Raw genomic sequence first — 13,491 nt, 5'->3', positions numbered from 1 at the left:
TGAGACAAGAAGAATTGGCCATGACCTTTTGTCAAGGACTGAATCAGATAAGGAGAAAATAGGAGATGATGTATAGGTTCTTTGAAGTGTGGCTTTAGGGGAAAGATGGACTTCATGATGGATGGTTTTGTTTTCTCAGAAAACTAGGTAAGTGCCTTTGCTGAGAGAGAGGAGTTGATGAAGATTTGTAAACAAGGAAGTTTATTGGAGCCACTTTGGAAAGTGTGATAGAGAATAAGAGAAGACACACACCAAAAAAAAAAAAAAAGGGAAGAAAAAGAGAATAAGAGAAGAATAAAATGATTTCTGTACAGTAGTGAAGGCCTAGCTGAAATTAGGTAACACAGATTTGTTGTGTAGACCCAATCTGCACAATTTCAGTGATTCTTCCAGCAGTATTCAGCAACGTAGAAATTGGAACAAGAAGACAGATGATTGGATAACACATGGCCAATGTATGGCAAGAAGGACAAGATTGGTGATAGTATAAAGGCAAAAGAGTAGTAGTTGTAGACTCTGAAGGGGGGAAAATGAGGTCTGTTCAAGGGAGAACAGAAAGGGATAAAGGGACTGAAGGTCATTTAATGCAAAAAATAGGTTGTTTTGTTGATTGTCTAGACTTAAAAAGTAATGGAGAGAACATGTTAAAAATGCAGATTAAACTTAAGAGTATGTTATGTATATCTTTTTTTTTCTTGTTCAGAGATCCAGTTTACCAGTACACCCCTGACTTTATGTCAGGAAAACCTTCCTAATAATTAGGGGTATGAAAAAGTAGAATCAATTACCTTGGAGGCTTATAAAAGAAAAACTGGATTACCACTAGTTGGGTATGTTAGAATAGCTATTTTTAATAGGTATGGGTTAAACCAAAAGATCTAAGGGTCCTTTCCAAAATTCTATGATTCTTTTATTCCCTGAAATTTTTTAGCTTTACATTATTTCAACATTTCAAAATAAACATAATTTCTTCCATGCTGTTATTTTCTTAGCTGATATAAATCACAAACCTTCTATGCTTTCCTTCCTGAATTGTTAATAATTACCATGACTAGGGAGCAGAGCTAAGCTAACGGAGTGGTAGGAAGTAGTATGATGAGCTCCCATCCAAATTCTTCCAAACAGATCTAGAAAATGCACCAAAAAGAATCCTAATAAGGAAATCTAGAAAAAGTCATAGCGAGTCATTTATCTAGCCCAGGCCATCATAGGGAGGTCTGCGGACATTGGGGACTGGGTCTAGGCAAAAGCACACTATGAGCAGAACACTGTAGTGTCCACAGAGAGGCTGGGTGACAGGACAGGAGGAGGTCTCAGATACAAACTGGTCTACCCTGATATTTGTACTGGGGCAAACTGGCAGCTTTTTCTTCCCCTACCCAGTCTTAAATCTAGAGCAGAGTGAGAAGGGCACCTGCCCACTGGAGTGGCATTCTGTTCTGAGTAGAGAGGCCATGCATGGGTGGCACACTGAGAATGGAGGAAGTTCATAAGCTAATAACAGCAGTGAGACCAAAGGGGAGCCTATAGTTCTATCACTCTTAACCAATAAAGCTTTCCAGCTGGCTGATCTTTCGTAGACTCAAACCCAGTTCGGGATCTTGCAGATCTCAGACTAGGGAGAGCATCAGACCTTGCCCTGCATCAGACCACATTGGGAGTACTCAATACTCAGTACCCCCAGAAAGCAGCAATAAGACTATCCCAGATCTTCTCTCTAGAAGTATAGCAGAATTCATCCCTAACATCATGTCCATTGTCAGGAAGTAACTGGAAGGATTTGCAAGCAGAAAAAGAAGCCCACCATAATGAGCCATAATAATTTAATGGGAATTACAGGGACACTCAGGGGCAGTTGGGTGACTCTGTGAATAGAGCTCTGGTTCTGGAGTCAGGAAAACCTGAATTCAAATCCACACTTAATCTGGCTAAATCACTTAACCCTATTTGCCTCAATTTCCTAATCTGTAAAATGAATTGGAGAAGGAAATGGCAAACCACTCCAGTATCTTTGCCAAGAAAACCCCAAATGGGATCATGAAGAGTTGGACATTAGTGAAAACAACTAAAGAACAACAAAAGAGATACTCAAGATACAAACTCAGGAATAAGAGAATGACTCCAAAACTACTATAAGCAATGTCTTAGAAGAAAAATGTAGCTTGTCCACAAACTCATCTAGAATACCTTGGAGGTATGAATCAAGAGTTTAAAAAAATTATAAATCGGATGAAATGCTTCAGAAAAAAATTTTGGAAAAGAAATGAGAGTCATGGAAGAAAGAATTGGAAAGGGAATTAGCAGGTTGGCACAAGAGGTACAAAACTTTACCCAAGCAGCAAACTCCCTCAAAATTAAAATGGGCCAAATAGAAGCCAGAGACTATATGAAACATTAAAGAAATATTATAATAAAGTTAAAATGCTAAAAAAATCAGAAAATGTAATTATTTCATAAGAACTAACCTGGAAAACAGATTGAGGAGAAAAAAATTAATGCTATTGCTTAAAAAACAAAACAAAACAAAACAAAAAAACTGCTCAGATCACCAGAGGGTAAAGTAAAAGAGAAAAAGAACCACTGATCACCTCCTTAAAGAAACCCCCACTTGAAAAATTTCAAGCACATCATAGCCAATATCTAGAGCTTCCAGTTCACAGAAAAAAAAAAAACAGCCTAAGCAAGTAGCCAAAAAGAAGGAATTCAAGTATTGAGGAGGCATTGTCTGGATTTAGCAGCTACCACTATAAAGGAGCAGAGAACTTAAATAACTTTTCACTAATTTATTCATTTCTCATTGGGTCAACTTTATCTCTAGCCTTATATCATTCCTTTACTTGAAGTCATGGCACAGAACTCCATATCCTATTCTTAAACACTGTTTTTGGTTCAATCTCTTTTACCCCAATCTACCTTTTTCTTCTGAGGCCCTTGCTTTCAGTCATCAACATTGATGAAAACTAACACCCTGGGGGCAGCTAGATGGCGCAGTGGATAGAGCACTGGCCCGGGAGTCAGGAGTACCTGAGTTCAAATCCGGCCTCAGACCCTTAACACCTACCTGCTGTGTGACCCTGGGCAAGTCACTTAACCCCATTGCCTCACTAAAAAAACAAACAAACAAAAAAACAAAACAAAACTACACCTGTGCACTTTAGGCGTACTCACGCGACTTCTTAATTTACCAGTAGTGTTTCTAGATCTGTAGTTTTATTTTATATTCTAGTGAGGCAAATGATGATTATGTTTAATTATCTTTAGGTTTGTTTTCTGTTTAAAAATTTCATTGTTCTTTATCCTTATGTCCTTACATTTGACTTGTAGGATGTTTAAGAAGAAAACAGTCCATTTTGTGTAGGGCATCTGATTTCTTTGACGTAGGAGCTTCTTCTCTCAATCCAGATCATCAATTACTCTGTAGTTTATGACCTTAATTGTCTGTGGCACTGAAAGGTTATATGACTTGTCAGTGATCACAGAGGACAGGACTGTTAGAAATGGAACTTGAATCTAGTTTTTTTCCTGATTAAAAGGCAGTCTCTGCACCCATTGTGACATTCTCCCTTCCTTCCCACAGTAATAGACCATAAATTTCGAACACAGATACCTTGAAACAGTATAGTTTTAGAAATATTGAAAATCACAAAATAGGTTTTTTTTTTTTAGTTGGAGTTGGAAATCCTATTTTTCTTTTAGAACTTCATGAATAATTGAATGGCATGCTCGGGTTTAAGCCTTAGGAAGATTATTTTGGCAGCTCTGTGGAAAATATATTGGAAAGAGGAGAGACAGGAAAGCTGGGAGACCATTTTTGAGCCTGTTACAGTAGTCCAGGCAGGGAGTGATATTGGCCTTGAAAGAGGGTCGAGGGGCAGCTAGGTGGCGCAGTGGATAGAGCACTGGCCCTAGATTCAGGAGGACCTGAGTTCAAATCCAGCCTCAGACACTTAACACTTACTAGCTTTGTGACCCTGGGCAAGTCACTTAACGCCAATTGCTTCACCAAAAAACCAAAAACAAACAAAAAAGAAAGAAAGAGGGTTGATGCCTGTTCAGTGGAGAGACAGGGATGGATGGAGCCAGAGATATGAAATAGAATTGACAAGGCTTAGCACATGTTGGAGGGCTATGGCTATGTCTTCTAAAACTTTTAAAAAGAAGACTAATAATCTTCATTTTTATTTCCGCATCAATACATAACCAAAGTTTTTCATTCAGCATTTCATTCATTCATACAATATTATTTTTAGTGGACAATGGAAAAGTTTCTAAAATAAAATTATATTGATTATCTTTTGTTTTTATGTTACTTAGATTCTCTCCCCACTGTCAGAGCTTATTCTTATAACAAAAAGGGTTTTGTTTTTTGTTTTTTTTGCATGGGGTAATGAGGGTTAAGTGACTTGCTCAGGGTCACACAGCTAGTAAGTGTTATGTGTCTGAGGCTGGATTTGAACTCAGGTCCTCCAGAATCCAGGGTGGGTGCTTTACCACTGTGCCACCTAGCTGCCCCCAGGTTTGTTATTTTTTTTTTAAAGAAAAAGAGGAATAAGAGTAAAATGTCAGCAAAATCAATCAACACATTGAAGGAAAATTTGACATTATTTGGAGTTCACATTGATGGGCTTCAGCATCTGCAAATTGAACCATGGGGGAGGCATCTTCTCATATCTTTCTTTAGGGCCAAGCTTCTTCTTCATAATTCACATTGGTTTCAGTGTTTGGGTGGTTATTCTTCCCATTTCCATTGTTGTAATGTAAATGTAAGTTTTATTGTTTTCTTGCCTGTATCTACTTCACTACGAATCAGTTCATGCAAGAATGATCATGCTTCTCTGTCTCATCATGATCTCCATTTATTACAGCATGTAATATAGAGCATATAATATTCCATTACATTCATGTTCCAAAAGTTTGATTAGTTATTCCCCAACTAATAAATATCCACTCTGTTTTGAGTTCTTTGCTACCACAAAAAAAATGTTATAAATATTTTGGTGTACATGGTGCCTTTTCTTTTTTTCACTGACTCTTTTGGGTATTTAGAACAATAAAAAAGTACAACTGAAATTGTGAATCTAATTATAAGGTGAGAGAGGCCATGGGGATTTAATAAAAATTGATCCAGTATTAATATTATAGGGGAAGGGAAAATATCCTCAGTTAAACTGATGATATTGGAGTCATCATATATATAAGGACATAATCTCATAATGACTTCTTCATATTTATTTAAGATTTTTTTTTCATTTTAACAAAAATAGAAAGATATAGGAGACAAGTCAGTGTAGTGGATAGGGGACTGGCCTTGTAGCCAGGAAGACTTGGAGTTGAGTCTGGCCTGACACATCATGGTTTTGTGACCTTGATCAGTCACTTAACCTTTCAGTGTTTCTAGCCTATAATTTGGTTCCAGATCAGGTTCTGTTTGTGTTTATAAATAGTTTCTGTTTATTTTGATAAACAGTTTCCTCCCGGGGGCTCCCTACACCAAAGAAAATCAGGCCCAGAAAAAAGCCAAGATAGAGACATTCACATAGACATACACATGTGTGTATGTTTATATATACTCATATATACACTTAAAAATAATTGTGGATTTTTTGTTTAAATAGATTTGCTAAAAATGAATGTTAAATACTAAGAGTCAGAAGAGAGGCAGCTCTGTGTAGTAGAATCATCACTGACCTTGGTGATGGAAGACCTATGATTGGACCCTATTTCTTTCATAATATTTGTGTTTATGGTGACCAAGCGGCCTCTTTAGGCTTAGTGTGATGTAAAATAAAAGAGGTTGTACTGTATGTCCCCTTGGAACATATTCCTTGGAAGGAATCCATTCTTCCGAGTTTTCTTTGATATTTTAAGGAGTTATTGTTTCAACAATGTGAGGACTACCTTGATTGATGCACACCATGACTTCCCTTTTACTTAGTAAATAGGCAGCTAGGAGTTACAGTAGATATAAAGGAAGACTCAATTACAAATATGGCCTCAGACACTTACTAGCTTTATAACCTTTGTCTACTTCGTTTTCCTCAACTGTAAAATGGGGATTATAATAGTACCTCCTAGGGTTGTTGTGAGGATGCAAATGAAATAATATCTAGAAAGTACTTATCACAGTGCCCCGAATATATTAGATGCTTGATAAATGCTTTGTTTTCTCTCTTCCTTTTCTTGATAGTTGCCATGACCAAAATTCATTGCCTTGTAGCCAACCCATTGAAGAATTTTACTAGAGTTCACTAGAACTGGTCTTCAAACAAGATTTAGTCCAGTGTTGGGCCTCTGCTTGAAACTTTTTTTCCTCTTGGCAAACCTGGAAGAGTTTATGGTTCAGTGGCATAGCTTTTGAGAACTCAGGCCTCCTTTATTCCAGGATGATGATGTGATCCCTTAATGGAATATTTCTTCCATATCCCTTAGAAATACATGTCTAAATAACAGAAAAGAAAACTATTTGGAGAAGGTGAAACTAAGTGTAAAAAGTTGATGTGAATCGACAGTTCCATTACTCCAGTAAATTATATTTTTGGCAAAGTGTAGGATTAAGTGACTTGCCAGGGTCACATAGCTAGTAAGTGTCAAGTGTCTGAGGCCAGAATTTGAACTCAGGTCCCCCTGAATCCAGGGTTGGTGCTTTATTCACTGTGTCCACCTAGCTGCCCCTGAGTAGGATCTATTTAAAGATGAATTCAAATTTATATTTAAGAACATTTGTATTAAAGAGAACATAAAATCAATTTGGCAAAAAAAGGAATCAGGCCATAATGCACTATAAAAACTGAGAAGAAATAATGGGAACGATTCAATATGTAGTATTCATTTTGAGTACAGTATTAAAAGTTTCAGTGCCATACAGGAATGACAAAGCACTCATTACTATGTGTATCTTGGAATACCAAAATGACCAACTCAAGTCTAGGAAAATGAAATGATGAAAGATTGAGTTCCATTAAATTAATCTTTGTAGATTAAATGTTTTCTTAACTTTAAAACTGTTCTCACAAATCTCATCATCTTGCGAGAACTATATTATGAAAAACTGACATAGGAAATGAGATTCTTTGAAAAGAAATATAAATATAAAACTTGATCCTTGAGTAAAATAGACTTCTCTGGAAAGACCTGAACAGCTATAGGACTAGTTTCTTATCTCATGAATAAATTAGGAAGTAGGAAATAAGGAAATTAATAGCTAGTTCCTGTGTGGAACAATGGAGAATGTAAAATCACAGGGGAAGTGTGGGAATTGACAGGTCCATCTACTTTACCATTAAAGTGTATAGTAATATAGTATTTTTCTAGGTAAATATTTGTTATTTGTTGTGCTGCGTGTATGTTATATCGATTTACCCAATACTATGATCTTCTTAATTTCTTTTTGGAAGTGTTGTGGTGGGGTGTAGTTGGTTAATCCCTATCACCAACAGAATTAGCATCCTCTCTGTGACTTAAGAAATGGTCTTGAAGAGTTGCTTTCATTAAAATAATAGGCCTCTCTGAATTAGCTAAGTTAGGATTATGTACAATGGTGTCTTTGAGTCTGTACCCAAAGCCTTTTTTGCTTGACAGGTTCTCCACAGTTGCTCTCTACTGTTGTCTTCCAGAATTTACTCTCTTTACACAATACAATGAAGCATTAGTTTGCTATAGAGATACAGGAAAGTACAAAACATAGCCCTTTCCTCGGAGGAACTTGTCATGGAGATAGAGACTTATATACACATAAAAATATGATTGACAATAGAAGACAAATATATGATAAGTCTGAAATGAATTTCCTAGATAGTTCTGTAGAGATTCAGAAGTGGAAGAAATCATTGTAGACTGGCATAGTCAAATCACGGCTTCACAGAGGAGATGCAACCTGATCTGAGGGAGCCTTAAACATCTGATCAGTTGAGATAGAGAGACTGAAGGGTAAGACACCCAACTAAAGCATTGCACTCAGGATAGGTCAAGGCATGGTTATAGTAGAGTGGATGGATCAATCTGTATGTAATAAAAATTTTTGTGGAGAGATGAGCCCAATAGTGGAACTTAAATTTAGGTTGAGATTCTATCATAAAAGATATTAAAAAATTAGTGGTAATGTTTAGAATTTAGTGTGTTCTACCCCTTCACCTTCTTTGCTAGTAAGGAAATCAACCTACATTTGGGTGCTATTTTCATTGGTAGAGGCTCTGTGAATCACTTAAAAAATTTTTTTTTCCTGTTCAAGGGAGCTAAGTAGAGAAGTAGATGGATGGAGTACGGATATGTAGTTAAGAATGTTTGATTTTGAATATTTCTTAGATACTTGTCACTTAACTTTCTTTAGCTTAAGGTTATCCTCATCTATAAATGAGAGTAATAATAATGCCTATATCACAGCCTTGTGAGGATCAATGAGGTAACAAATGTAAATCACTTTATAAATGTTTAGCTTTATTATACTTGATGCCAGTGAACCACCCTATTTTTTGTCATTCTTGTAACTTTGGATAATGGATCATCAAGAATTTATAATCATACTGTTGTGTTCCAGGTTGTATTTGGTTTTGGAGACACAAAGATAAAAGTGATATTGTCTCTGCACTCAAGGAGATTATAGGCTAATTTGCAGAGACAACATTGTCTTTTCAACTTGCTTTCCATACTGTCTAATAGTACTTTAGGGGGCAGCTAGGTGGCGCAGTGGATAAAGCACTGGTCCTCGATTCAGGAGGACCTGAGTTCAAGTGTGACCTCAGACACTTGACAATCATTAGCTGGTGTGACCTGGGGCAAGTCACTTAGCCCTCATTGCTCTGTGCAAAAAACAAAACCAAAAAAACCCAAACCAAAAGAAAACCAAAACCAAAAAAAAAAAAAAGTACTTTAAAAGGTTCTTTGGTCATTAACTGTCATATAAACCTCCACATGGATTTTCTATTATGAAAAACTTTTAAAAATAATCCAGAAAAACTAGTTACAAATTTGAGGCTTCAATAATTTTTTTTTTTTAACTACAGTCAGATGTTTCAAGCACTTGATGTATTGTCTCCATGATTGACTTAAAGGGGTCTTTTGCAAGTCCTCTATGTCCTGGTCCAAAAAACATTGGTTTTGAAATTAGAGGACTTAAGTTCAAATTCTGGCAATGCTACTTACTATCTAAACAAATCACGTATTTTTGCCTAGTGTGTGAATCTTCATTAAAGGTTACAAAAACCAACATTTGAAAATATTCATAGCAGTTACATTATTCAGGGAGAAGATCCATAATTTTTTCAAGTAGGAAGAGATTTTGAGAGAGAGAGAGCCTCTATAGAAAATTTTTGCTTTGATAATGTGATTCTTGGATCAGAAACTTCTAGAAAAGTCTGTTAACATGCTGTGAGCTTATAAAAGGCTTATGAGTGAGGAAATTGGATGCATCATTTCTTATCATGGGACAACCATCAGAATAGAATCAGAGGTTCATATGTAACCTTATTTTTCAAAAAGGGACAGAAAAAAACCCATCCAAGGAGTCCCTTCAGGATTCTCCAGTGGTTTGACCAGTGATATTAAAGAAAATATTGTCAAGCAGTAAATATTATTAAGCACCTACTATGTGTTGGGCACTGTAATAGTCACAGAAGATGCAAGATAAAAGAATGAAACAATCCTGGCTCTCAAGTAACTTTACATTATAATGAATGAGAAAAGTACATATAAAATTATATACAGCATAAATATAAAGTAAATAAATGCAAAATAGTTAAATACAAGGTATTTTGGAAAGGAGGCCACTAGAAGTTGGGAAATCAGGGAAGGCTTCATGCAAAAGATGGTGTTTATAGCTCCAAATGAATCTCAAACACTATTTAAATTATTTTCTTCCAGTTCTATCTAGCTAACTTCCATGGCAAACTACTTGTCTGCATGCCAGTTTTCTAGTCTGGGTGCTTCTAACTGGCTCTCTCAGCCTTTTTCTCATTGTGTTCTGCTATGTCTTAGAGTATAAGGTTAAGGTCCTCAGCTCCCTTTGAAGCAACTTCTTGCCAAAACCTTAATGTTAAGAGGATTGTCCTTAACCAGGAAGATTTTAAGTAGAAATCCAACACTCTTAACATCTTCATACATGTTGTTTTCCTCAACAGAATGTAAGCTGCTTGAGAGCAGGAACTAGGTTTTTGTTTTTTGTCTTTGTATCCCCCATGCCTAGCATAGTGCCTAACACAGATAAATAATGCTTGTTGATGATGGACTGACAAAGCTGGAACAATGTGCTGAATATAATAAGATAAAATTTAATGTTTATAAAATAAAGTTTTATATTTTGTTCCCTAGCCATCCCTCCTCCCAAATGAATTTAACATGTACAAAATTCGGAAGGCATGGTTAACCTGCATTTTCTTTAGAAAATTCTGGGAGTTTTATTGGAATGCATATTTAATATGAATTGCCTGTGTCACATGACAGCAAAACCAAAAGTGAATGCAGTCAGGCTTCCTTAAAAGAGGAATAACTTCTAGGAATAATTAAGTGATAGTTCTGATGTTCCCTGTCCTGTTCCCACAGGTAGAGTATTATAATTAGCTCTGGGCACAGCATTTCAGAGAAAGACTGAAGGCTGAAGTCCCAAAGAAGGCAGCCAGAATGTTGAAGTGTCTCAAATCCTTACTTTATGAAGGAGTACTTAGCCTGGAGAAGATAGATTCATTATATGAGAGATGTGTTCAAGTATTTGAAGGGCTGTAGTGTGAAAGAGGGATTAGATTTGTCCTGTTTGGCCCTAAAGGTCCAAAGAATTTGTAGTAGTGGGTTGAAGGAGCAGATTTAAGCTTGATGTCAGGAAATACTTCTACAGAATTAGGAAAGTAGAAAGTATCCACGGTAGAATGGGCTCCCTTGGAGGTAATGTGTTTCCCCTCGGAGATCTTCAAACAGGGATCATATGATAACTTGTTGGGTATGTTCTTAGAATTCTTTTTTGGATATGACCATTAAGACCTTTAACAAATATGATATTCTTTGATTCACTTATCCTGAGAATTGTTCTAAATACCCTTTAAGTGAGTAATTTGGAGGTAAGATTAGAAAAGCTGAAGAATGCTTGATGAATATGGAATCAGAACTGAGAGAGCTTAATGTTTCTGAGTAATATTCCCATGAAGTTAGGGTATCCTGATGAATTGCCCTTTGTACTGTTATTTATATATAAAGAAGCAGTATTCTCTTGCCCAGAAGGAGAATATTCCTTAGGGGTACTGAAAGATTGAGAGTTATTATTTGCTTCTTATCCATTTATAGGTTTATTTTTAATAGGGTTTTACCTTAAATTTCATATTCAGATCTCCTTTGTAATATTTTAGAAGAAACCCTGGCCTCCTTGATTATATTTAGGACTCTCCAGTTTTCTGGTATATCCAGTATGTAACCTTTAGGCCAAAGATGACTTGCCTAATCCTGTGATGTGGGCTTCCTGAGATTTTTAGCCTAATAAGTTCTTCATCTCCTCCTCCTCTCATCATCAAACTGTTTCTGGCTAGGTGACCAAAAAAATCAGGCATTATTTGTGTCCATCTGACTCTGCGAAAGTATATAACACTCTGAAAGACATGTCCCCAAAAGTTTAACAAAAGGGAAGGCCCCTAGATGCACCAAAATATTTATTAGCAGTACTTTTGTCAAAAAAAAAAACTGGAAACAAAGTAGAAGTCTGTGAATTGGAGAATGCCTAAACAAATTATGACACATGACTGTTATAGAATATTACTGTGCCTCTTAGAACCAGTGGACATAATATAGAAACAATGGACATAATGAATATAGAGATACATAGAAAGACTTATATGAATTGATGCAAAGTAAAGTAAGCAGTCAAGAAAACAATATACACAATGACCAAAGGGGAAAATGGAAAGGACAACAACAAATAATTGAAACTGTATGTTTTTTAATTTATATTAACCAAATTTGACCTGAAAAAGATATGAGAAGATATCTCCCTTTTGTCCTTTGTAGAAGTTGGGGTCTGTGGGTGTAGATTATTGCTCATAACTTCAGACTTTTCTTGCTGTGTTGCTTAGTTTTATGGAACATTATTTTGTTCCTTTTCATATATTATTATAAAGTATGACTCTCTGGGGAGAGGTAGGGAGAAATACAGTAGGAAATAAAGGTCATATAAAAACAAAAGAATCAATCCTTTTTTTGGTTTGTTTTGTGGGAGCATGAGGGTAAGTGACTTGCCCAGGGTCACACAGCTAATAAGGGTCAAGTGTCTGAGGTCATATTTGAACTCAGGTCCTCTTGAATCCAGGCAGTGCTCTATCCACTGCGCCACCTAGTTGCCCCGATCAATACATTGTTAAAGAGAAAGTAGTATTCACGGCAATTGTTGAAATCTAAACTGTCACTGCCTGTTTAATACAAAATATTGTACAGGTCTAAAGAAATGGTTATCTTTAATACCAATATTTTCACTGATTTTAATAGGATTCTTTGTGGTTTTCTCTTCACTATGTGCTTGTTCTGTTTTGTTTTTGCGTTATTCATAAAAACCATACGTTTTCTTTTTTTTTTTTTTTCTTGCTTGTGTGGTATGTGTGTGTGTGGGGGCAATTGGGGTTAAGTGACTTGCCCAGGGTCACACAGCTAGTAAGTGTTAAGTGTCTGAGGCCAGATTTGAACTCAGGTCCTCCTGAATCCAGGGCTGGTGCTCTATTCACTGCGTCATCTAGCTGCCCCAACATTTTCTTTATAGTCAGCACACTTTTGCCCCTTGGCCACAATGAGAAATTTGGTTTTACTTGTTTTATTATTTTTTTTAGTAGAATTTGTATGCTCTATTTATATTTATTTTCTTTCCAGAGTTTCAGAGGGCACTGGTGAAGATGTTTGGAGATAAAGGACTAGACTGATCTTTTTAGAAACAAATATGAGTAAGAACAAACGATATCACATGGTCTACGAATGCATACCTCTCCCAAAGGAAGTAGGAGATATGGCTCCCATCTACTTTAAGGTATGTAAAGATAACTTCTCAAACACTTTCATTTTTTTTCCTGTTTAATACCCTACTGGAAGTACAGTTTTCTGTATCGTCTTTCTCATTTTTTATTATATGCTCATCACATCTATTTCTCATTGTTATATTAATACTTGAATGAGATTCAATGTAATAAATAAGTTACATCCTGAAAAACGCATACGAAGTTACTAATTTTTCACATCCAGTTATCTTTTAGTAGCAATAGTATAAAATAGTTGTATTTCCGGTTTTATTTTTCATTCCTCCTGTAGTACTAAGATTTTACTTGAGAATATTCTCAAGTAAAAATTGTGGTACTAACTCTAGAGCATTAATCATTTGGCACAGGAACCAAAGATAGCAGGGTACAAACAGTACAAATTGCAAATGCAAGGATTATTTACATTCATAGTAATTCATGACAAAAGGAATCATATCTTTAGGCCTTTGGTATACATTTCGGACTACAATAAAATAATGATGGTCATTAGCTGATTAAGTTG

General features: G+C 36.0%; 1 protein-coding gene across 1 annotated transcript in view; it reads left to right on the top strand.

The window, feature by feature from the left end:
* The window catches only part of CWF19L2 (CWF19 like cell cycle control factor 2), a 127,221-nt gene that overhangs the window by 97,199 nt on the left and 16,531 nt on the right, over positions 1-13,491 (top strand). The window contains 2 exon segments of the mRNA XM_043993680.1: positions 12,829-12,873; positions 12,876-12,982. Of these exon segments, the coding sequence (XP_043849615.1) occupies positions 12,829-12,873; positions 12,876-12,982 (152 nt within the window).

Source organism: Dromiciops gliroides, chromosome 3 (assembly GCF_019393635.1).
Source record: "Dromiciops gliroides isolate mDroGli1 chromosome 3, mDroGli1.pri, whole genome shotgun sequence".
Taxonomy (NCBI): Eukaryota; Metazoa; Chordata; class Mammalia; order Microbiotheria; family Microbiotheriidae; genus Dromiciops; species Dromiciops gliroides.
This window is presented reverse-complemented; position numbering and strand designations above follow the sequence as displayed.